This window comes from Podarcis gaigeae (genome assembly GCF_964106915.1).
Source record: "Podarcis gaigeae genome assembly, chromosome: 1".
In the NCBI taxonomy this organism is placed as follows: domain Eukaryota; kingdom Metazoa; phylum Chordata; class Lepidosauria; order Squamata; family Lacertidae; genus Podarcis; species Podarcis gaigeae.
The window spans coordinates 3,965,728-3,991,368 of record NC_139678.1 but is presented as its reverse complement, the minus strand read 5'-3'; the positions used below and the strand labels follow the sequence as shown (position 1 = coordinate 3,991,368).

Here is a 25,641-nt window from a genome sequence, read left to right as displayed (position 1 = left end):
CCGCAAAAGCCCACAGGAGCCGTGCACCCTTTAAGGAGTGTGCGGCTCCTGCGGGCTTTCCTACGAGGAGGGAGAAGGGACTGACTGGTCGCGTAAGTCCCTTCTCCCTCCTGGGGAAAAGCCCGCAAGAGCCGCAGGAAGCTTTACCTGCCTGCCTCCCCCCTGCATTCGCTCCATAGGCTGCACAGACTTTCCCCCTTAGTTTTCAAGAGGGGAAAAGTGTGTCCTATGGAGCAAAAAATACGGTAAATGAATTCGCAGAGCCCGCTAGAATGCCTCTAGGGGGCGCCTTTGGAGGAAGGCTGGCTTAGAGCATGTGACTGCCCCAGTCTGCCCCCTGCCTGGACACAGCATAGTTAAGCAGAGATTTGAACCCAGATCTCCCTGGTCTGAGCAAACTCACTCTCAGCATCACATCACACCTGGCTCAAGGTGTCCGTCGGAGCCTCTGAAACTCATAAGGGATGGATCGAGTTATGGCACTATGGAAGCAGTCCAATAAACCTAGCTTGGAGTCAACCCTTTGAAGAAGTGAAATTTAGACCTGGTTTTTCTTTAATTGGGTGAGGGATTCTACTTGGTTTCTTAGCCGAGTTGTGGGGATGCAGGAGGAGCTAAAAGAAACCAGCCTCTTGCAGAATTTGGTAGCCTTTCCTTGAGCCCTTCCCTGTCTGCAAAAGCTGTGTGGTCTCCGGTACACATTATGTATATCTGTGCAAGGTTTCTGCTAATGTCAAATTGATGTGCCAGCTTTGGCCGGGAGGGGCAAACTAAAGTATGCAGCCAGGAGACCAAGCTACAATAAGCTTGCGGTTGGCGCTTTTGTCCTCTATCCATGCCGACACCGCTTCTCATTTGTTCCCCTCCATGCCTTTCGCTCGGAATGACAACAGTTGATATTAAAAAACTGGTAGCAGGTAGGACCCAGTTTGAATGCATGGGGCCAATGGAACCTACTGACTGGCTGCAACAGTTTGTGTGTGTTTGTGAGTGTGTTTTGAAAACTTTGCGGCACGTGTGTTGTCCTCAAGGTGACGTCTTGCCTGTAGGAGTTCCGGTAACCAAGTCCAAGCCATGCAGTTGGCACATGCCCAGAACCCCAAAGCTCTGTGGGTTCCCAGTTGGTGCAGCAAAACTCAGCAACCCAGCGGCATCCTCTGCTGTCCTCTGCATTCGGACAATGTGCAATTGCAGTGAAAAGCCTATACAAAACAAGCAGGCAAAGGCAAGGGCAACCAGGGAGCCAAGTCTGCAGGCCCAGGGCAGCCCTGACATTAGACAGAGTGAGACACCGGCCTTCAGGCGGCAGGTGCAGGGGAGGGGCGTCAGCCCCTGGCTCTTCCCCATGAGCCTGTGCTCCACCCATTTTCTGTTCTTGCCTCTATTTGTCGCACGCAGCATCGTTTCCATTCTGCTGCAAGTCACCTTCCAACAAAAACTCAACCATTTATCTCCCTACCTGCTGTGGGGAGTTACTTTACGCAGCTTGCATAACTTACATAGGGAGGGATTCAAATCCCTTTGGATTTGTCCCCAGAACAGGGCTGGCCCTACCATGAGGCAGAGTAAGGCAAGTGCCTCGGGTGGCAAATACTGATGAGCACTGAGTGGAGAGTGTCGAAACCTGCGATCGGCCGAGCTCCTCCGGAATCGCCTCCGACGTGATTAACGACCTGAGCCTTTGATAAGGCTCTAGGCACATTCCCCATTGTGCAGAGAATCAAAACGGCATGCGGAAGTGATGAGATTTATGGCTACATCGCTATGCTTTATTTCTTACTATGCGGACAGAAAACCACATCCTCTCTCTGTGAGAGGCAGAGAGCAACTGAAACAAACAAAGGAACAGGAAACCAGTAACGTCACATCCGTCTCCTGTCTCCCGTGAGACTTCCAACAGCCTGGAAGGTCTCAGGAATATAAACAGAGTCTTGTGACTCTAAGCAGCTGCACACTGGCAAACAGAAACTAACAGAGAGAGCCCTGGGGTGCAGTGGAGGATGCTGAAATAAGATGCAATGGTCTGCTGAGCTTTCGTACGTGGAATGGGACTGGGTGGTGGCAACTTCTTGCCCCCTGCTTCAGGCGGCAAAATGCCTTGGGCCGGCTCTGTCCCAGAAAGCACGTGGAATTGTGGCCTTTGACCAACCTGCAACACTCCTCCTCCTGCATGCCTGCATGGAATGCCTTTTGTGCCTCTCCACCCCCCAGCCCAGGGACTGCCATCCCATTCACACAGGTAACTGCTCTTCCCTTGTGTCCATTGCAGTGGCCTGGTTTTCGTTTGACCCAAATACGGCCCACTCGGACGTCATCTTCTCTAACGACAACCTGACCGTCACCTGCAACAGCTACGACGACCGGGTGGTGTTGGGCAAAACGGGCTTCTCCAAGGGGCTCCACTACTGGGAGCTGTCCATCGACCGCTACGACAACCACCCAGACCCGGCCTTTGGTGTGGCCCGCATGGATGTTCTCAAGGACGTCATGCTGGGGAAAGATGACAAGGCCTGGGCCATGTATGTGGACAACAACCGGAGCTGGTTCATGCATAACAATTCACACACCAACAGGTACGTGGCCCCGGAGCATCTCTGGTTCCCTCTGTCTCTTCCCCCCATCCTCTGAACGTTGGAAGCACGCAGTTAGACTATGGAACGCCACAAGAGGTAGTGTGATGGCCACCAACTTGGATAGTTTTAGAAGAGGGTTACGATAAGTCCTGGGGATAATTCAGACTGAAATCCCCAGGTGTCAAAAAAGGTTATTTATGTATGCTACTGCTGCAGCCCGTGTTTTGTTAGCCCCAAATTGGAAAATGAGCGAGGTCCCAACCAAAGAAGAATGGCAATTTAAGTTGACAGAATATGCACAACTCGCACTTAACATATAGAATAAGAGAACAAGAACATATGTTTAAAGAAGATTGGGAGATGTTTATTGGATACAGTGGTACCTCAGTTTACGAACTTAATCCATTCTGGAAGTCTGTTCTTAAACCAAAACTATTCTTAAACCAAGGCGTTCTTTCTCTAATGAGGCCTGCCGCCACCGGTGCCCTTCCACCATTCGGCTTTCGTTCTTAAACCGAGGTAAAGTTCTCAAACCAAGACACTATTTCCGGTTTTGCAGAGTTTGTAAACTGAATCGTTCTTAAACCAGACGGTTCTTAAACCAAGGTACCACTGTATACGGGAAATAATTGTGCACAGCTGAAAATGCTGGCAGCATTATGATAAATTCAACAGTGTAAACAAGTTTTGATGGATGCAATAATGCAATACTGAATGGTATAGTTTTTTGTAAAATGTGCAGGGATTTATGATCTGTAAAATGAACTGTGGAAAGAGAAGAAGGGAAGTCACTGATATCTTAAGGATGTAAAATGGGTATTTTAAATAGTAAAACAGAAAAGTTAATTAAATAATCTCACACACACAGTGCTTTTTCTGGGGCGACGCAGGGGTACACATCCCCCTAAACATTTTGTGAATCTTTGTACTTTTGTCCATTTATTGTATTTATTTTTCCTGATTTGAAATATAAAATGCTGGTTTTGTGTGTGAAAATGAGAATACACTCATACCTCTTGTTACGTTCAGTTCAGGTCACGTCTTTTCAGGTTGCGTCCTGCGGCGACCCGGAAGTACCGGAAAGGGTTACTTCCGGGTTTCGCCACTCGCGCATGCGCAGATGCTCAAAATGATGTCATGCGCATGCGCAGAAGCGGTGAATCGTGACCTGCGCATGCGCAGATGCGGGTTGCCTTCTGCTCATGTTGCGAACAGGGCTCCAGAATGGATCCCGTTCGCAACCAGAGGTACCACAGTACCCCTAAGAAGAAGAAGAAGAGGAGTTTGGATTTGATATCCCGCTTTATCACTACCCTAAGGAGTCTCAAAGCGGCTCACAATCTCCTTTCCCTTCTTCCCCCACAACAAACACTCTGTGAGGTGAGTGGGGCTGAGAGACTTCAGAGAAGTGTGACTGGCCCAAGGTCACCCAGCAGCTGCAGGTGGAGGAGCGGAGACGCGAACCCGGTTCCCCAGATTACGAGTCTACCGCTCTTAACCACTACACCACACTGGTTCTCAACATTTTTTTTAAGAAAAAGCACTGTGTGTGTAGAGAGAGAGGTCACCCATAAACTTGCACGCTTGGAAGGGACCCCAAATGTCATCTAGCCCGCCCCCCCAGCTAATGAGGAGCGCTTTCTTTCTCGGCAGGACTGAAGGGGGCATCACCAAAGGGGCTACAGTTGGGATCCTGCTTGACCTAACCAGGAGGACCTTGACCTTCTCCATCAATGAGGACCAGCAGGGGCCGGTGGCCTTTGAGAACCTGGAAGGTCTCTTCTTCCCGGCTGTCAGTCTGAACAGGAATGTGCAAGTAAGGAGGAGTGGGAAGGAGTCTGGGCCTCTGGGAGGAGAGACCAGGAGGTTTCTTGGATCTCGGGATGAGGCGCTCCCGTCAGTTGCTGGAGAGGGGCAGGGCAGAGAGTGGGAAGAACAGGAATCAGAAGGGGAAACCCAGAGTTCCGTTGGCTGGCGATGACGGGAGTTGAAGTCCAAAACAGGCGGAGGAACGCCAAGGACTAGAAACTTGCCTTGACGAAAAGCAAGCAAACTGTGGTTCTCAGGTTGCTGGGTTTAATATTCCGAATCAGTTTGGTACTCAAAGCTAGTGCCCTCAAGCAGGGCATTCTGGGCAGCGGGTGGGCTGGGCAGCAGGTGGCAGGTTCAAACAGCCGCCCCCCCCAAAAAAATGTCCTGTTCTGAATTGCCCAAACACTCCAATTTTGCTACTCATAAACATGGCAGTGGGGGTGAGTAGTGTTCTGCCTGAACCCTCGTTGTCTGCTCTTGTGTGGAATTAGGGAATATACACAACAATGACTAAAGCAAAGGCACCAACTGATTCTCGGCCTCGTCCACTCCCTGATCATTGGGAAGGGCAGTCCCCCCAAAAAATTATTGGGAGGGCCCAAAGAGCTGGGCCCCTAGGAGTTGATGCCTATGATATAAAGACAGCAGGGGATTCATTTAATATGTAAATATACAGTCATGGTCCTGCCATAATGACCCCTCAAGTCCTAGTGACTTTCTCGGAGGAATAATAATAATAATAATAATAATATTAAATTTTTATTTATACCCCACCCTTCCCGATTCAAAAACCAGGCTGTGATGGGATTAAAAATGCCACCCCCACTCCTCAGGGCCCGCTCAAGACATTTTGCTGCCTGAGGCAAGGGGCAAGATGGTGCCCTTCCCCAAGGCACAAGCAAAAGCCCACCAGACTGGTGGTTGAATCTTACTCCAGTACTGGGAAAGGGAAGTGTCTTCCACTCCAGTTGAATGCAACATGCCAACATAACACTCACAATCCCCGCAGTTCAGCATCTGCCGCCTGAGGCGGCTGCCTGACTGCCACATCGTAGGGCCAGCCCTGCCACCTCTTGTTGAACCCTGTACTCAGAACCTCCAACTGTCCCTATTTTCCAGGAACTCCCTGATTTAGAGATGCCATCCCGGTTTCTGATTTGATCCTGGAATGTCCCTCATTGGAGAGTATGGAGTTATCCAACCCCCAAGCTGTCTGAAGGCAATCCTGTATAGGGAAGGGTGGTTTTTTTTAATGTTTAATGTTTCATTGTGTTTTTATATATGTTGGAAGCTGCCCAGACCCAGAGTGGCTGGAGCAACCCAGTCAGATGTGTGGGGTATAAATAGTAAAGTTATCATTGTGGAATGAGATGTTCCTACAGTGGTACCTCGGGTTACGGACGCATCAGGTTACGGACCGCGGGAAACCCAGAAGTACCAGAAAGGGTTACTTAATAATAATACTAATAAATTTTATTTATATCCCGCCCTCCCCAGCCGAAGCCGGGCTCAGGGCGGCTAATAACAATAAAATAGTACAACATTCTAAAATCATTCCATTAGAAAATTAATTCAACTCAAATTGATGGCAACCATTAGGCTAAAGTTCTGTGAAGATTGCCAAAGGAGGGAGTCAGGCTGTGCCCTGACCAAAGGCCTGGTGGAACAGCTCTGTCTTGCTGTTGAAAGATGTCAAGTCCCGCAGGGCCCTAGTCTCTTGGGACAGAGCGTTCCATCAGATTGGAGCCACAGCCGAAAAAGCCCTGGCTCTAGTTGAGGCCAGCCTAACCTCTCTGAGGCCTGGGACCTTCAGGATGTTTTTGTTTGAAGACCATAAGTTCCTCTATGGGACATACCAGGAGAGGCGGTCCTGTAGGTACGAGGGTCCTAGGCCGTATAGGGCTTTAAAGGTTAAAACCAGCACCTTAAACCTGATCCTGTACTCCACCGGGAGCCAGTGCAGCGGGTATAGCACTGGGTGAATGTGATCTCACAGCGAAGACCCCATAAGGAGTCTCGCCGCGGCATTCTGCACCCGCTGGAGTTTCTGGGTCAGTCTCAAGGGCAGCCCCATGTAGAGCGAGGATTTTGCCGCTTGCGCATGCACAGAAGCACTAAATTGTGCTCCGCGCATGCGCAGAAGTGCCAAATCGTGTCACGCGTGTGCGCAGACGTGGCGCTGCAGGTTACGAACGCTGCGGGTTGCGGCTGTGCCTCCGTCACGGATTACATCCGCGACCCGAGTCTCCACTGTATTTTCATTGGAGAAATGTTGGAGTGTATTTGCAGCAAGTGCTCTTTGCTTTCAGGTGACGCTGCACACCGGTCTCCCAGTCCCGGACTTCTACAACGCACGAGGCTCCATGCAGTAAGGAGTCAGCGGGTGCCCGGCGGCTTTTTCTCAGGACACACCGAGAGACCTGCGTTCGTTTTCTTCAGGAATTGACCTCATGGGAGAAAGGAGGAGAATATCTGGTCGTCTGGTAACTCCAGGCCAGCGGAAACCAAATTTTTTAAACAAACAAACAGACAAAAAGCGGGGTGGAATCTAGAGAAGAGAAAGGACCAAGCAGAGTTTGGGCACCCGCCAGGGCCACCCCTCTCCGCCTTTCCAGCCCCACCTGTGCGCTCTCTCTCTCTCTCTCTGTGTGTGTGTGTGCACGAGTGTGTGTTTGCTTTGCTAATTTTGCTCTTTCGGCTGACGACAGCGTTCCCAGAGAGAGCCTGAGATGCGACTCTCTCGAATCAGCTTTTGGGTTCAGTTATTCGTTCAGTTTGGGATTTCCCCTTTCCCCTAAATGTGGATCAGATTCCCAAGGGCGCAGCGGCTGAACCAACTTGCGGATTCTCCAGCCAGAAGGAAAACTGAGCTTCACTTGCTACGGATGGAGAGTTGTGCATATAACATCAGCCAGACCCCCCACCCCAAGCCCCTGGGCGGGCAAGAATTGGCAGGCCCTTGAAGGGTTTGCAGAGTCCAGTTGACTTTTGCCTCCTCTGTCCTCGTGGCCTTTCTTACTGAATGATACCTTCTCATAGACATCAGCTTGGGATCACCACTTAATTGACATACAAAAGCCATGCAGGATGATGAATGAAGCCTGGGGAGACGGGATTTATCTTAATTTTTTTCCAGTCAAAGCAGAGAGTTGGAGGGGAAAGGTCACATGATTTCCCCCCCCCCCCATTACAGTGTTTAGTTTTTCGTTTTTCAAAGATCAGGCACCCCCTTTTTTTATCCAGAGGATGCTCAAAGCAGTTCACCACAAAGCACAGAACACCGGTATAAACAAATCAACGCTGGAAAATAATAATGTTGGTTATGAAGGATGATACTTTAGGAGGGCATCCTTTGGGGCCTAAGGAACTGAGGCCTGGTTCTTCAGCCCAGATGTGATGGGAGCTGCTCCCAGTACCCACATCTGAAGTGGTACAGCTCAGATACAGGTCTAACACACCTGTGAGGGTGAGGTGTACGATTTAGATCACTCTACGGAGAATTCCTCAACACTTTAATCTGCATATGAAATTAGCACCATTTTCAAATTTGGAATTCTATTGGCAGAACTTCGTATTTGAGTTCTGCGTAAATTATCACTTTGTAGGAGCAGAACATTTCCATTTTCAGTGAGTTTCAAAACTCAAATGCCAACATTCCAATTTCTGAATGCTCCCCCCAAAATGCCACCCAGAAATGCCCCCGCCACCCACATTCAGCAAATATATCCAATATCCCATTTCTTTTCTGATTGCGATGGATGGCTGTATTTAGCAGAACGTGACAAACGTCTGGCTCAAGTTAATTGGCTGCTTATCCAGACATTTGTTCTGTACATCTGTAAACGGAGGGGGGGGTCACCAATCTGTCTCTGAACGCCTGAAGTAGAAGGAGGCACCCACAATTTGCTCTAGTGTGCAACAAGGGCCCGTTGCAAGCTAGAGACGGCAGCTCCCATAATGCACTTCTGTTTCTCATTTGTTTACATCGGCCTTTGCTATCCTGATATCCTCTGGCTGTTTTGGACTAAAGCAAAACGTGAGAGGTCCTCCTAGTCCTATTCCAAGTACAAAACCTCAACAGACCGTTGGATCTTATTTCAACATCCTCCACTGAACCCCAAGGGCGCAGGACATGTTGCATAACACGCACATACACAGAGCTCCTTCTGCTTGACGCCCTTCGATATTTGCCGCCTGAGGCAGCTGTCTCTTGTTAGGGCCGGCCCTGTGGGACATCCTTCATGCTGCGGTGAATATCGCAGCTTTGACTGGAAATGGCTTCTTACATGATTGTTTTGTGTGCTAAGTCAGTTTGGAGAGATGTGACTTCAGACTGGTCACGGTGCAGGGAGAGATTTCAGACTGGGAGAGATCCATATTCACAGCAAGGCTCAAAGGCTAGCTCTTAGATATATTCAAGTATCCCTTGTAAACCAGCCAATTTGTTGTGTTTCATTTTCATGCCGTAATAATGCCACATTATCAGCATCAGTCAAACAGTCATCTTCCTTCCTCTATCTCGCTATATTTCCAAGGCAAAGAGGCTTGTGCCTTCGACATCCTGACCTGGTGCGCAGGCCCACTTAATTGTTTGTGACATCGGTCACTGTGGCTGCAAACCCATGCATGCTAGCATGGGGGTAAACACAGCTTAATGCAATTTCGTTCTGAGTAAGCATGCACAGGGTTGCTCGGGGACAAGTCTGCAGTCCTAAACGCACTTAACTTGAAGTAAATCCTGTTGAGCACATTGGGACTTGCATGGGTCCCTTTTGAGCAAGCAAACAGGATTGCTTAGAAGTGTGCAGACCATCGGGAGGCCAGAGGTGTGGGTATTAATTAAGAATAAACTCATGCATGGTCTGAAACATGGCAGAGGCAGGTATCTGCCACTGGACCTCCCTTGAATAGCACCCCTCTTTCCTTGTGCTTGATGCTGGGCTTTGTAGTCTTGGACTTACTGATTGCTTCCTACAGATATCAGAGGCAGGCACCTATGGGTAGCTTCCATACCACATAGATAACTAATGAAACCAGCTCTTTGGCTAGTCTGATGCTGTATTAACAATGTGAGATTCCCTGACAACGTCAACACGGAGCTGTCAATTTTGGATAGCCCGCTCTAAATGGGCAGCTGCTTTTTTGCTCGGTGGGGGGCTGCTTGTGGGGTCCTTTTTGATTCTGCAAACAAGCTTGATGCGGCATGTTTCCATTTTCTCTGACTACATCCCGGTGCATAGCATCCATCTCGCCTCATGTCCACGTGTGTGTCAGGACATAGTTTTGCATAGCAGCATTTCAAAATGAGCTACAGTGATGACTTTGCCTTAAAAAAACCAACAACTACGAGGCAGACCTAGCATTCCTTTGTGGTCAACGACAGACATGGAGAGGGGAAGAAAGAAGAGAGCAGGAATGCCTTCCTTTCACAGTCTCAGGAAATTAAATATTCTCATTGCCATGGCTACCTCTCACGGTTGCCACCTTCCTGGTTTGAAACCAGATCAACCAGCATTACCCCCACCCATCCAAACACACTTCTTCTGTATCACCATAATATTATCTGCTCTTTGCATTGTTTGATTAACTGTGTCGCAGTTTCAACCCAGGCTGGCTCTCTGTCATTACGTTTCTGCCGAACTGGAAGGAACCACGTTGCAATGAAATACTCAGCCACCTCTGCTCCCGAAAGACCCACCTAGCAGCTGCCTCTAACTGCAATTTGAGTTGGGCGCAGTGCATGTGACCCAGAAAAATGCGAGCACAGATAAGGCCTCGGCAGTTGCATATTTGCATGCATTTCCATGTATCAGTTTACACCAGGGGCAGAAGGATTTGCTGAGCATTTGCTGAGCAATGCCTTATAAGGAAACTAGTCTGGATTATGCCCGAGAGCAGGCAATGTGGTCAGGAGGTTGGTAGGAAGCTGGTAGCTGTCAGCAGGTGGCAAGTCAGGACCTGGGACAGCTCCAGAGCATCAGAGATGTTGTTCCAACAAGAGAAGAAGCCCTTGTATTTCAATGGTGCAACCCGGGATTTTGTGGAAGCCCAGTCCTTCAATTCAGAGCAGAGAGGGACAGCACTGGCAGTTTTGTGGCATTTGGAGTCTCCAGGGAAGTGGGCGGGGGGCCATAAATGATAGGGATGCTAATATCTGTGGTCATACCAACCATCCACATTCCATTTTGGAGGAGGCAACTTTAGAAAACCTTAACAAACCGTTCCATCGGAATCTGTTCCCATCTTGGGACCGGCGGCTAAATTTGGCGAATGTCATGTACATACCCCATAATGCCTCAAGTCCATCCCATGTGGTTGGTGCCATAATATTCTCTCTGTAGCACGGACAGCATGCTGGTCTGACCTTTCCTTTTGCTTTCAGATTGGTGGCGCTCTCTAGAGATAGTTGTCTGTGGAGGGTTGAGATATTGTTTTCTTTCTTCTACCATTGTTTCTCATCATAAGTTATTAAATTATCTGCTTTGATTCATTTAACCAGGAGTGGAGATAAATCAGGGATGGTGGGAAGAAAACAATCCAATGTAATAAATGTTAACAGCAAAAAAACAACAACAAAAAAACCCAAAGCAAAACAACAAAGGAGATGTCTGTAAATAAGTAATTGTTCCCTTCTAGGATTTCCTTCCCCTTAGAACTGATTTTTCTCTGTTATGGTGATGTTGTACCAGCATTACGTTAAACATAATTTATTGAATGGGTGCTAACCTCGCAGTCACGCTCTTCGTTTTTCTCGGCTGCAGAGGAGACAGGTTGCAGGGTGACGCCAATCTCCTCCTGGGCTTGGGTGGCTGGGCCACCTGCGGCCTTGTTTTCCCATCAGCATCAATCTTGCTTCTTGATGATGTTTCTGATGCTTAGAATAGATTCCTAGTGACTTCGTAACATGTCGTTGGCAACTTATTGCAATCCTTAGCTGCAGACAGCCGCCCTCCCAGGCCCAAAAGGGGTCCTGTGTGTTGTTCTAATAAAAGATTTTAGTCAGAGAATTGCCAGTGTTTCTGACTGTTTCTTTGGGGGGGGTGTGCCTGGATCTGGAAGAGGACGTCGGGGGGAGGGAGTGTAAGAGGACACCTACCGAAATACAACCCGAAGCCCAGGAGTGTCTACAATACAACATCTGCCCAATAATAAATTAATGTGCTGGTCCTGTGGGTTACCTGAGAGGCGAGGTCCAAGTCCGGTCCGTGGTCAAAGGTGCAACATGGAGGCAGTCCCTAGTAGCTGAAGCTGGGTGAAGTCAGGAACAGGCTTGCAAGCCGGGAGCCAGGGAGGGTCAGGAGCTCAGGCAGGAGAGCAGGACAGGGTTCAGGCAGGAACTAGCAACCAACGATGTTGCTCCCGCAACCTGGGACTGGGGCTGGCTGGCTTTTATCTCCCCTGAGGCACAGGGCAGCCCCGGTCCTATGGTGACTCACCTCTCCTGGCCTGGAGGTGAGCACTCCTCCTGCGGGAACTTAGTTCCCTCCGCCTCTCTGCCCTGAACCTCTGCAGCTCAGGAGAGGCTGGAGGGTTACCGGACCCAGAGGCAACCTCCTCTTCCTCTGACGGGGCTGAGAGTGGAGCACCTGCAGGCAATGGGTCCTCCATCACCTCAGGAGCCAGAGCAGACTCAGATGGTGCCTGCACCTGAGGACCCAGCACAGGTGAGGACCCTTCAGGCTCATGCCCCAGCCCCAGCTCAGCTGGTTCTGGAGGCGGAGACTCCTGTGCAGGCTGGGATTCCTCAGGTTCAGCATCCGAGTCTGAATCCCAGGCCATCACAATTAATAAATAGCAACAAGAATAATTTTTGTTGTTGTTGCAGAGTATCAGCTGATAGGCTGTCTCTCTATTGGCTTTGCAATGTGTTCTCCTGCTCTTAAATCATAATAAAGATAATAACAGCATGGGTTACATTGGCCAGATGCCATAGAGGACAAAGGCCTCCCTCACTTTTAACAGTTGTGTAGAAGAGGGAATTGTAGCACATGTACATTTCATGGCAGCTATTAAAAGCGCAGGAGGTCTGTCTGTTGCCCCCTTCTTGACATCTTGGCCTTCCACGTCTCAAACGGCATCCTGATGCAAGTCTAGGGCTGCCAGCTCTTTCGTTGGCCCCTGCAACTTGGCCTTTGGTAACGATGACATGTATTTCAGTGCTACAGAAACAAATCCATCAAATGAATCCAAGGCACAGCTGTTGAGTTGACCACCCTCTTCTTCAGTGCCTCTAGAAATATGGTCTTTCTGTGCAGTCTCGCAAGCCCCCAAATGGCAGCTGATCAAAATCCGGATTTTTGAAATGCTGGTGCTGCCATTTTGATTTTGCAGCATTCTTCCCCCTAGGGGAAAATGGGCTACGGTATCATTTATTTATTTTTTATCACCGCCTGCTTTCGTTTTAAAAACTAGCCAGAGATCAGAAGAGACCATCGTCCCCCAGCAGATGGAGCCATAGTCACATTCTATTCCCAGCCTTTGCCAACTGAACAACTTTGGCTCTGTAAAAAACCCATTCTTGCAGGCAGAAAAATAATAAAATTCTGTGTGTGTGTGTGTGTGTGTGTGTGTGATTTGACAATAAATTTTCCTCATCAGGTACCACTGGAGAGCCAGTGTGGTGTAGTGGTTAAGAGCGGTAGTCTCCTAATCTGGGGAACCGGGTTCGCGTCTCCGCTCCTCCACATGCAGCTGCTGGGTGACCTTGGGCTAGTCACACTTCTTTGAAGTCTCTCAGCCCCACTCACCTCATTTGTTGTGGGGGAGGAAGGGAAAGGAGATTGTGAGCCGCTTTGAGACTCCTTCGGGTAGTGATAAAGCGGGATATCAAATCCAAACTCTTCTTCTTCTTCTTCTCACCTTGCTATGCCACTGGCCATGTTCCACATATTCCGTGGTATGAATGGCACCATTTTCACACCAAAACTTCTCCTGAATCTTCCAACAATCAGCTTCATGTGATAGACAGGAGTTTTAGCATTATGACGGAGAAAACCTTCGTGCCCCACTGTCCCCACATCCTGTTCCTCCCCCACACCTCCTTTGCTCACTTCTTCTCTAACAGAAAAGTCCCAGAATTTGTAACCTTTCCTCTTGGCTTACATGCCCATATCTTAAGTCTTCCTAAGAAGGAGGGAATAATAGATGCTGTCAGAGCTGCCTCTAGGTCCCAGCTCACAGAGGACCAACGCCCGGTTGATGTAATGTACAAAAGTCTTTATTGAAGTTTAGTTTCCATTTCAAACCCCAGAGCGTGCAGCCCTACGTCTTGACTCTAGATCGGCGAAGTCCCCTCTGAGTCACTATCCCTTCCGCACCAGTTTAAGATCCTAGCCCGGCTCCACCTCCTGCGCTGTTCCTTCCTCCTCTGGGTCCTTCTGTCCCCTGGGGTTTCCTCCTTCCTGGACTCTTCTGATGCTGACCCCCGAGTCTTGCCCTTCCTTCCGGCGGGCTTTAGGACCTGGCTCCCTATCCGGGCTCCCTGCTGTGCCGCTCGCCTGTACATTTGAACTTGGCGCGCGCGCCCAGCCTGTGACTTTCCTCTTGACCGTTTCCCACTCTCCGATGGAGGCGTGGTCAATCCTGACTCATCTCCTCTCTCTGGTGGTGAGAACACTGGTCCCGATGCCTGGGACTCCTCCCCCCCACTGCGCTCTGGTGGGGAAGCTGGTCCTGATTTCCAATTGCTGCTCAGGGAGTCCCCGCTGGCCCCTTCCTTCTGGGGTTTCCCCCTTGGCACCCCCCTTGCCCTGGCCATCGGCGCTCCTTTCTGTGAATCTTCCGATTCGCTGGAGAGACTCGTGGAATCTCTCTGACCACTGTCACTGCCTACACCCCCCTCGGATTCCTCCTCACTCTCCATTTGCTCCATCTCCTGTGTCTCTGCTCCTGAACCCCTGACATCCATCCCCCCCTCGAAGCCCCCCCTTCCCCCCTCCCCCTCTTCAGGTGCGGGTTCCGGGAGCTCCAGCGTTGTGGGGGTGAGCGCTGGATACAGTTCGTCCCCCGTGGCGTGGCGCCATCGGGATAAGTCCGGGAAGTCCTGCATGGGCTCATCGACGGCGATCTCCTCTGCTTCCATCTCTTGGGAGGCGTGTTCGAAACCTGGATCCACCCCCAGATCCCCCAAGACCCCCTCTTCCCCTGGTTCCTGGGACGACACTGCGTGCCAAGGTCCCTTCGGCAGGTCTCTGCGCCAGCCCACTTCGGGTTGATCCTCCCACCAATAAGACCCTCCCGTGCCAAACCCTGAGAGTGATCCCTCTGGGGAACTAGTCCCTGGAGTCGTCTCCTCAGCTGATGAGAAACCCTGGAAAGTGCTGGCTGAGAGTGTGGGCGTGAAAAGATATTCGTCGAAATAATCCGCTGGCATGGGTTTGTGCAGGAAAATGGTATGGAATTCTTCCTTGAGCCACTGCTCCTCCACTGCATACTCTGGCACCCACCTGTTGGCGCTGGCTGGGGTGTCTTCTGTGGCGAGGAGATATTCTATCCCTTCCTCCCCCCACCTCGAGTCTAAAATCTCTGTGGCTTCATTGAGTGGCTCCTCTCCCGGCGACCCCCCCTTCTCAGGTGCCCCCCTGAGCGGTTCTGGTGCTGTCCCTGGCGCCTGAAACCTGTGAGGTGCCTTGTAGGGCGTTAGCACTGATCTATGAAAGACCGGGTGCATTCTGGATCCCTCCGGGAGTGTCAACCGGAAGGCCACCGGGTTGATCTGTGCCTCGACTTGGTAAGGCCCTAGCTGCTTGTGCCCGAGCTTCTTCTTGGCTAACGATCTGGCCGGGACTGCCTGGGCTGCTAACCAGACCCAGTCCCCCACCCGGATGTCCTCCCCAACTCTCCTGTGTCGGTCTGCCTGCACTTTGTAAGCTTGTTTTGCTAACTCCAACTGCCTCCTGAGCTGCTCGTGGACCTCCTGTAACTCCGCTGCCACGGCCTCTGCTCCCTGCGGCTCCCCCTCCCTCACCTTCTCTAAACCCGGGAAGGTTCTGGGATGCCGCCCATTGTTGGCGAAAAACGGTGTCACCCCCGTGGACACGTGCTTCGTGTTGTTGTAGGCAAACTCGGCCAGCGGTAGGTAGTCCACCCAGGTCGATGGCTGCTGGTTCGCGTAGCATCTCAGGTACTGCTGCATGACGGCGTTGACCCTTTCTGCCTGTCCGTTGGTCTGCGGGTGTCTCGCCGACGCCAGGTTGACCTTGACGTTCAGGATGCCCATCAGCTTCTGCCAGAAGTTGGAGATGAACTGGCGCCCCCGGTCGGACAGGATAGACCGTGGTAGGCCGTGCACCTTGAACACGTGGTCTATGAACAGCTTGGCTGTCTGTTCCGCTGTGGCCACCTTCGCGCAAGGAATGAAGTGGGCCATCTTGGTGAACAGGTCTACCACCACAAGTACCGCTGTCTTCCCCCTCGAGCTGGGCAGATCAGTAACGAAGTCCAGAGCCACCCTCTCCCACGGTTCGAACGGTGTCTGTAGCGGTTCCAACAGCCCCGCCGGTGGCTTGTGTACCGGCTTGGCCCTTTGGCAGGCGTCGCACCTATTGACATAATCCGCGACTTCCCCCCGCATCATGGGCCACCAAAAGTCTCTGGCTACCAATTCCACCGTCTTCTCTTTGCCGAAGTGCCCAGCACTGGGCGCGTCGTGCAACTGTTGCAGTACTCTCGCTCGGAGGTCGTCTCCCGGCACGTAGAGGGCCCCTTTGCAGATGAGCAGTCCGTCACTTATCTGGAACTCGTCGCCCCTCGCTGTGCCGCTGCGCACCTCCTCCATCTTGGCTCGAGCGAAGGGGTCCGCCTGCAGCGCGCGACGTACCACGTCCAGGTCCACCATGGCTGAGGCGCATGCCCACGCTTCCGGTGCGAAAATGTGCTTGGCCGCCGCCGGTGCCTCTTCCTCTAGATACTGCGGTTTCCTGGATAGCGCATCCGCGCATCCGCCATGATGTTGCTGTCTCCCGGGATGTATTCTATCCTGAAGTCGAAATCTGCAAAGAACTCCGCCCAGCGGATGTGCCTCTGGTTCAGGAACCTCGCCGTGCGCCAGTACTCCAAGTTCTTATGGTCCGTGCGGACCTGCACCGTGTGTTTGGCTCCGATGAGGAAGTGCCACCACGCCTTGAAGGCTGCATGAATGGCCAGCAACTCCCTGTCCCAGATGTTGTAGTTCTGTTCCGAGAACAGGCAGTGGAAGACAGGAGTGCCTGGCGTGCTCTGGTCCAGGGGGTCATGAAGAGTCGGACACGACTAAACGACTAAACAACAACAACAAGAAGGAGGGGGAACCTCCTGCCCGGAAACCAATGTCCCCACTGTGGAAGCACGTGTGGATCCAGAATTGGCCTCCACAGTCACTTGCGGACTCATTTGTAAAACCGTGTTGATGGAAGACAATCTTACTCGGCTACGAGGGATCGCCAAAGAAGAAGACTCTCTAGCCCCACCGAGGATCAAGCCTCATCCCGGTTTGGGGACTCCAGATATTGGAGGGTTTGGCTAAGTTGTTCAGCGGGGGCCTATGGGTTGGCAAGATTGGCCCCTGCCCAGAGGGCAGGCCCAGGGGGCACAAATCTCATGCCTCCCCACTTTGGCTTGGAGTGGCTAGGAGCCCACCCAACTGCCCACTCCCCAAGCTGCTCTTCCCCTGGCTCTGGGTGGTTCCTCTGGGTGCCCCAGCAGAGGAATCTGCTCCCTGGCATGGGCCACGGCAGCAGGGTCCCCTCCCCAATTGCCCAGTGGTGTACTTAGAAGTGCAGCTCCCATTCAGCTCCTTGCCAAGGGGGCAATGGAGAGAGCCTAGGTACGTCTCTGTTGTTGAAATACCGTATATACTAAAATATTTGTTGTTTAGTCGTTTAGTTGTGTCCGCCTCTTCCTGACCCCCTGGACCAGAGCACGCCAGGCACTCCTGTCTTCCACTGCCCCCCGCAGTTTGGTCAAACTCATGCTGGTAGCTTCAAGAACACTGTCCAACCATCTCGTCCTCTGTCGCCCCCTTCTCCTTGCGCCCTCCATCTTTCCCAACATCAGGGTCTTTTCCAGGGAGTCTTCTCTTCTCATGAGGTGGCCAAAGTCTTGGAGCCTCAGCTTCAGGATCTGTCCTTCCAGTGAGCACTCAGGGCTGATTTCCTTCAGAATGGAGAGGTTTGATCTTCTTGCAGTCCATGGGACTCTCAAGAGTCTCCTCCAGCACCAGAATTCAAAAGCATCAATTCTTCGGCGATCAGCCTTCTTTAGGGTCCAGCTCTCACTTCCATACATCACTTCTGGGAAAACCATAGCTTTAACTATACGGACCTTTCTCGGCATGGTGATGTCTCTACTTTTTAAGATGCTGTCTAGGTTTGTCATTGCTTTTCTCCCAAGAAGCAGGCGTCTTTTAATTTCGTGACTGATGTCACCATCTGCAGTGATCATGGAGCCCAAGAAAGTAAAATCTCTCACTGCCTCCATTTCTTCCCCTTCTATTTGCCAGGAGGTGATGGGCCCAGTGGCCATGATCGTTGTTTTTTTGATGTTGAGCTTCAGACCATATTTTGCGCTCTCCTCTTTCACCCTCAGGGGACGCAGGTGGCGCTGTGGGTTAAAGCCTCAGAGCCTAGGACTTGCCGATCGAAAGGTCGGCGGTTCGAATCCCTGCGGCGGGGTGCGCTCCCACTGCTCGGTCCCAGCGCCTGCCAACCTAGCAGTTCGAAAGCACCTCCGGGTGCAAGTAGATAAATAGGGACCGCTTACTGGCGGGAAGGTAAACGGCGTTTCCGTGTGCAGCTCTGGCTCGCCAGAGCAGCGATGTCATGCTGGCCACGTGACCCGGAAGTGTCTCCGGACAGCGCTGGCCCCTGGCCTCTTAAGTGAGATGGGCGCACAACCCCAGAGTCTGTCAAGACTGGCCCGTACGGGCAGGGGTACCTTTACCTTTACCTTTCACCCTCAGTAAAAGGTTATTTAATTCCTCCTCACTTACTTATACTTATACTTATACTTATACTTATACTTATACTTGAGTATAAGCCGACCCAAATATAAGCCGAGGTACCTAATTTTAGCACATAAAACTGGAGAAACTTATTGACTCGAGTATAAGCCGGTTCACCACACCACAAACCGGGTGGTATCGGCAGCGGCGGAGGAAGAACAAGCAGCCGAAAAGGGCTGCTTTCGGGTTGCTCGTTCCTCCTCCTCTGCCTCCGGCAGCGGCAAAGGCGGTGGTGGAGGAAGGAGCAGCCCAAAAGGACCCTCACTCGAGTATAAGCCGAGGGGGACTTTTTCAGCATAAATAATTTGCTAAAAAAGTCGGCTTATACTCGAGTATATACGGTATATAAAAATAATAATAAGAAAATTGTCCAGTAGCACCTTAAAGGTAAAGGGACCCCTGACCATTAGGTCCAGTCTCGAACGACTCTGGGGTTGCTGCGCTCATCTCGCTTTATGGGCCAAGGGAGCCGGCGTACAGATTCCGGGTCATGTGGCCAGCATGACTAAGCCGCTTCTGGTGAACCAGAGCAGCGTACGGAAATGCTGTTTACCTTCCCGCTGGAGCGGTACCTATTTATCTACTTGCACTTTGACGTGCTTTTGAACTGCTAGGTTGGCAGGAGTAGGGACCGAGCAACGGGAGCTCACCCCGTAGCCGGGATTCAAACCGCCGACCTTCTAATCGGCAAGCCCTAGGCTCTGTGGTTTAACCCACAGCGCCACCCGCGTCCCTAAGTAGCACCTCAGAGACCAACTAAGTTTGTTCTTGGCATGGGCTTTCGTGTGCTGTTGTTGAGGCTTTGCAAATTAAGCTGGTGTGGTTTGTGGCGAAGAGTGTTGGTCTAGGACCTGAGAGACCAGGGTTCAAAACCCTACTCAACCATAAAGCTCACTGGGCGACCTTGGGCCAGCTGCTCACCTCAGCCCTATCTACCTCACAGGGTTCTTGTGAGGATAAAATGGGGAGCAGAAGAACCAAGTAGGTCGCTTTGAGCTCCGTGGAGGAAAGATATAATTTTGAAACAAACAAACAACACAATACATTCCCAGCTCAGTCTCCAGGCAGGGATGTGAATGCCTCTCTCTGTGAAATCCTGGGGAGCTGCTGCCAGTCAGTGCAGGCTTTATGGAGCTAGAAGGACCACTGGGTCTGGGCTCAGTAGAAGGCAGCATCTTGTGTTCCTCTCCAACTTCCTTCCTGCAGGAAACTCCGGCTTCAACATCCGATTTCCCCCCAGCAACCGTATTGCAGGAAGCTGCACAGAGCGATGGCTTCAGGATGGATTGATGTCAGGTCTATATTCAGTCGCAGCCGGGGGGGGGGGGAGAGAGTGGCCCTCCTCCTGCAGCTCCTTTGCCCTCCTCTGCGGTGCAGCAGGCACCCCCTGCTGTGAGCAGTCCACCCCGCTCAGCATCTTTGCATCCTTCCCAGACCCAACATCAGGGAAAGCTCATTGCTCCTGTCGCCGCTAATATCACGGGCCTCAGCCAACCCTCTCAAGCAGAATTATCGCGGGCGCCGTCGCCAGGCAAAGGACACCCTCTCCTTGACTTCTAAATTCCATTTACAAGGGCCCTCTGAGCTCCTCTTCTGTCTGGAGTTAGCATCTTCTTGATGGGCAAATGGGATCTAAGCTCCCTTTCAGACTATAATCCTATCATTGGCTCTTGGTTCAGTTGGAGAGGTTAGGGGAAGCAAGACTCCATGTGACAGATCAGGTGTGCGATGCAGACCGGTTTTCAATTTCTGTATTCTGAAATTGCCACTGCATTCTGCTCTGGTCAGACCTCACCTGGAGTACTGTGTCCAGTTCTGGGCACCACAGTTCAAGAAGGACACTGACAAACTGGAACGTGTCCAGAGGAGGGCAACCAAAATGGTCAAAGGCCTGGAAACGATGCCTTATGAGGAACGGCTAAGGGAGCTGGGCATGTTTAGCCTGGAGATGAGGAGGTTAAGGGGTGATATGATAGCCATGTTCCAATATATAAAAGGATGTCACATAGAGGAGGGAGAAAGGTTGTTTTCTGCTGCTCCAGAGAAGCGGACACGGAGCAATGGATCCAAACTACAAGAAAGAAGATTCCACCTAAACATTAGGAAGAACTTCCTGACAGTAAGAGCTGTTTGACAGTGGAATTTGCTGCCAAGGAGTGTGGTGGAGTCTCCTTCTTTGGAGGTCTTTAAGCAGAGGCTTGACAACCATATGTCAGGAGTGCTCTGATGGTGTTTCCTGCTTGGCAGGGGGTTGGACTCGATGGCCCTTGTGGTCTCTTCTAACTCTATGATTCTATGATTGTATGATTCTGCATGTCATGTATAACTCTATAAACTTGTATCACATCGCCTCTCACCTGCCTTTTCCCTAAACAAAACCCAGAAGCCCCAAATGCTGCAACCATTCTTCACAGGGGACTCACCCCAACCCCTTGATCATTCTGCACTTCCAGAACATCTTCAAGGGCAGCCCCATGCAGAGTGCACTGCAGTAATCTATCCCAAAGGTTATTAGTGCATGGGTCACTGATATAATGATAATAATAATAATAATTTATTATTTATACCCTGCCCATCTGGGTGAGTTTCCCCAGCCACTCTGGGCGGCTCCCAATTGAGTGTTAAAAACAATACAGCATTAAATATTAAAAACTTCCCTAAACTGGGCTGCCTTCAGATGTCTTTTAAAGATAAGGTAGCTGCTTATTTGCTTCACATCTGAAGGGAGGGCGTTCCACAGGGTGGGCACCACTACCGAGAAGGCCCTCTGTCTGGTTCCCTGTAACCTCACTTCTCACAATAAGGGAACCGCCAGAAGGCCCTCGGCACTGGATCTCAGTGTCTGGGCTGAACAATGGGGTGGAGACACTCCTTCAGGTATACAGGACCAAGACCGTTTAGGGCTTTATAGGTCAGCACCAACACTTTGAATAGTGCTCAGAAATGTACTGGGAGCCAATTCAGATCTCTCAGGACCGGTGTTATGTGGTCCCAGCGGCCACTCCCAGTCACCAGACTAGCTGCCGCATTCTGGATTAATTGCAGTTTCCGGGTCACCTTCAAAGGTAGCACCACGTAGAGCGCATTGTAGTAGTCCAAGAGGAAGATAACCAGAGCATGCACCACTCTGGCGAGACAGTCTGCGGACAGGTAGGGTCTTAGCCTGCGTACCAGGTGGAGCTGGTAGACAGCCGCCCTGGACACAGAATTAACCTGCGCCTCCATGGACAGCTGTGAGTCCAAAATGACTCCCAGGCTGCGCACCTGGTCCTTCAGGGGCACAGTTACCCCATTCAGGACCAGGGAATCCCCCACACCCACCCGCCCCCTGACCCCCCAAAACAGTACTTCTGTCTTGTCAGGATTCAACCTCAATCTGTTAGCCGCCATCCATCCTCCAACTGCCTCCAGGCACTCACACAGGACCTTCACCGCCTTCACTGGTTCTGATTTGAAAGAGAGGTAGAGCTGGGTATCATCTGCATATTGATGGACACCCAGCCCAAACCCCCTGATGATCTCTCCCAGCGGCTTCATATAGATATTAAAAAGCATGGGGGAGAGGACGGAACCCTGAGGCACCCCACAAGTGAGAGGCCAAACCCTCTCAGTCCAGGAATGTCTATAGCTGGTGAACAATACACAGGTAGCCATAAGCCCTCCTTGCCACTGAAGTCACCTGTGTCTCCAGACACAGCTTAGAATTGCGAAGCACTTCCAAACTACTTACCTGCTTTTTGGGGGGGGCACCTCACCTTGAATAGGCCAGCACCCTGATTCCTGAACCTCAGCACCACTGACTCATATGACCTCTGCCTTGCCAGGATTCTGGTTTGGTTTATTGGCCCTCATCCCTGCCTCCGGACACCAGTTCAGTACCTGAACTGCCTTTCCTCATTCAGATGGAATGGCGAGATAGCATAAAATGTCCCTAAAGCGATTATGCCTAGCAAGTTGGGTCTCTTGCGTTTCCTGTACCTGCAAAGCCTCACGTGCTCTTAAGAATATGAGGAGCCTGCACGCAGGATCAGGCCAAAGGGGGCTCACCTAGGACAGCTTTTGTTCTCAGAGTGGCCAACCAGAGGCCTCTGGGAATCCCACAAGCAGGATCCAACCTACCTCACAGGGTTCTTGTGAGGATAAAATGGGGAGCGGAAGAACTACCGTATTTTTCGCTCCATAGGGCACACTGGACCATAGGGCACACCTAGTTTTTAGGGGGGGGAAATAAAGGGGGGGGAATTATTTTTTCCCCCAGCCCCAAAGAGCAAAGAAGCCAAGACAGCCAGCGAGATCCATCCCACTGGCTGTCTTGGCTTCCTCTTTAGCCACACGCAACCTCTCCAGCCGGGAGAGGCTGCGCGTGGCTTTGTTTTTAGCCATGGGGCTGGGGCGGGGGAAGCCTGAGCTTCCCCCGACCCCAGCCCCCAGAACAGGCTGCTATCTGCAAGCCTTCGGAGCCTGGCAGGAACTCCCACCACACTCAGAAGGCTTGCGGATAGCTGCCTGAAGCCCAGGGAGCGCAGCGGGAGTTGGCGCTGTGCTCCCCAGGCTGCAGGCTGCTATCCGCAAACCTTCGGAGCACAGGGGGAACTCCCGTCGTGCTCAGAAGGCTTGCGGATAGCTGCCTGAAACCTGCATTCGCTCCATAGGATGCACACACATTTTCCCTTCATTTTTGGGAGGGAAAAAGTGCGTCCTATAAAGCGAAAAATACAATAAGTAGGTCGCTTTGAGCTCCTTGGAGGAAAGATATAATTTTGAAACAAACAAACCACACAATGCATTCCCAGATCAATCTCCAGGCAGGGAGGGGAATGCCTCTCTCTGTGAGGGAGCTGCTGCCAGTCCGTGCAGGCATTATGGAGCTAGAAGGACCACTGGGTCTGGGCTCAGTAGAAGGCAGCATCTTGTGTTCCTCTCTGACTTCCTCCCTGCAGGAAACTCCGGCTTCAACATCCGATTTCCCCCCAGCAACCGTAATGCAGGAAGCTGCACAGAGCGATGGCTTCATGATGGATTGATGTCAGGTCTATATTCAGTCGCAGCCGGGGATCGTGGCCCTACTCCTGCAGCTCATTTGCCCTCCTCGGAGGTGCAGCATCAGGGAAAGTTCATTTCTCCTGTCTCCTCTAATATCACGGGCCTCAGCCAACTCTCTAAAGCAGAATTAAGCAGGACCCGACTGCAACTCCGTTTGCCTCACCTGGGATTCCCAGGACCTCGGAGGCACACTGTCTCTGACAGGGAGAGAAAACATGGTAGCCATTGCTGGCTTTCCTCTTCATCAATTTGTCTAATCCTCTATGAAAATCATCCAAATTAGTGGCCATCACTGCCTCCTGAGGGAGTCGTTGTTATTATTTTATTATTATTATTACTTAAATTTGTATACGATTTTTTTAAAAAAAATCACAAAATACATAAAAGGCAAGAACAAAAACAAACCAATAATTCAATCCCCCCTCCCACAACACATAGAAAAGTGTACAGGACAGAGCTTTCCAAACATTTCATCTGGGTGACACACTTTCTAGACATGCATCAATTCGCGACACAGTAAATCAGTTTTACTAGTTTGTGCTTAGACTAACCTAGTGAAGAATATAGAGAACATAAAGATTTGACGGATTATGAAAGAACCTAAGGAAGGGAAATGATTGAAAAACAAATGTAAAGGCGAGCAAGATAACTAACAGACATGCCGTGAATGCGGTGGAAGACTTTTATAATATTTTAACTAGGATTTATATATTGTAATGTTTGAAGCATGAATTTGGTAATATTATTGATTATGAAAAGTATTTTTTGCTTTTGTCTTTTCTCTCTCTATATATTTTTTTTTAGTTTGCATTTTGGAAAACATGTATATACACAAAATGCAAACTAAAAAAAATAATATTAAATGTGTTTACAGTGTTATGTATTGTTCTTTGTTTCTCTTTCTCTTTTCTTGTAAAATTCAATAAAAATTAATAATTAAAAAACACACACCCTTTTCCAGCCCTGGAAGGAGCACATGGAGCGTTTGTGCGACGCACCTACACACTGCAGCCGACACACGGCCAGTTTGGAGAGCTCTGGTATAGGATGTTAATCAGACCAAAGCCTGGATGAAAAGGAATGCTTTTTTTCACCTGATGCCTAAGGGTATATGATAAGACACTAGCCAAACCTCCCTGGGGAGAGCATTGCACAAACAGGGAGCCACTGTAGAAAAGGTCCATTCTCAAGTTGACATGCTCCGGAGCTTTTGTGGAGGGGAGGGTCACACGAACTCAGATGATGATTGCAGGGTCCAGGTCAGTTCATATGGGGAGAGGCGGTTAGTTTGCACTGGGCCTGGAAACTAACTGGTAGCCTGTGCAGTTGGGCCAGGGTAGGTGTAAGATGCTCAAACTGTCTTGCCCCACAGCTATCTTATCACAGCTATCTGCCAACCACCCATTCCCACCACCCTTCTGAGTAATACCCCTCCCCACCTTCTCACTATATAGAAGGGTCTGGAAACTTCTGTTTCAGTGTATCTGAAGAAGTGTGCATGCACACGAAAGCTCATACCAAGAACTGACTTAGTTGGTCTTTAAGGTGCTACTGGAAGGAATTTTTTTTGTTTTGTCTTGCCCCAGTGAGCCACCAAATTCTGCACCAGCTGAAGTTTCCAAACCGTCTTCAGAGGCAGGCCTATAAATAATGTGCTGCAGTAATCTAACCTAGAGGTTATCAGAGCATCTGGTACACAGGCTGAGACCCTACCTGCTCGAGGACTACAACTAATCCAAAATGCGGCAGCTAGACTGGTGACTGGGAGCAGCCGCCAATCTTTGTTCTCTTTGACATCTGGTGGGAGGGCGTTCCACAGGGCGGGCGCCACTACTGAGAAGGTCCTCTGCCTGATTCCCTGTAACTTGGCTTCTCGCAGTGAGGGAACCACCAGAAGGCCCTCAGAGCTGAACCTCAGTGTCCGGATAGAACGATGGGGGTGGAGACGCTCCTTCTGGACCGAGGCCGTTTAGGACTTTCAAGGTCAGCTCCAACACTTTGAATTGTGCTCGGAAACGTACTGGGAGCCAATGTAGGTCTTTCAAGACCGGTGTTATGTGGTCTCGGCGGCCGCTCCCAGTCCCCAGTCTAGCTGCTGCATTCTGGATTAGTTGTAGTTTCCGGGTCACCTTCAAAGGTAGCCCCACGGAGAGCGCATTGCAGTAGTCCAAGCGGGAGATAACCAGAGCATGCACCACTCTGGTGAGGCAGTCTGCGGGCAGGGAGGGTCTCAGC

General features: G+C 50.8%; 1 protein-coding gene across 6 annotated transcripts in view; it reads left to right on the top strand.

Annotated features, from left to right (window-relative positions):
• Positions 1–11,392, top strand: part of TRIM9 (tripartite motif containing 9) — an 81,592-nt gene extending 70,200 nt beyond the window's left edge. For 4 of the 6 annotated variants that reach the window (XM_083733220.1, XM_083733222.1, XM_083733221.1 and 1 more), the window contains 4 exons: positions 894–917; positions 2,270–2,573; positions 4,227–4,389; positions 6,695–11,392. In XM_083733220.1, the coding sequence (XP_083589346.1) occupies positions 894–917; positions 2,270–2,573; positions 4,227–4,389; positions 6,695–6,757 (554 nt within the window). In that variant the 3' untranslated portion in view covers positions 6,758–11,392. The remainder of the gene's footprint in view (positions 1–893; positions 918–2,269; positions 2,574–4,226; positions 4,390–6,694) is intronic. The other 2 variants (XM_083733224.1, XM_083733223.1) reach the window with 1 other exon arrangement.
• Positions 11,393–25,641: the final 14,249 nt, after the last annotated feature.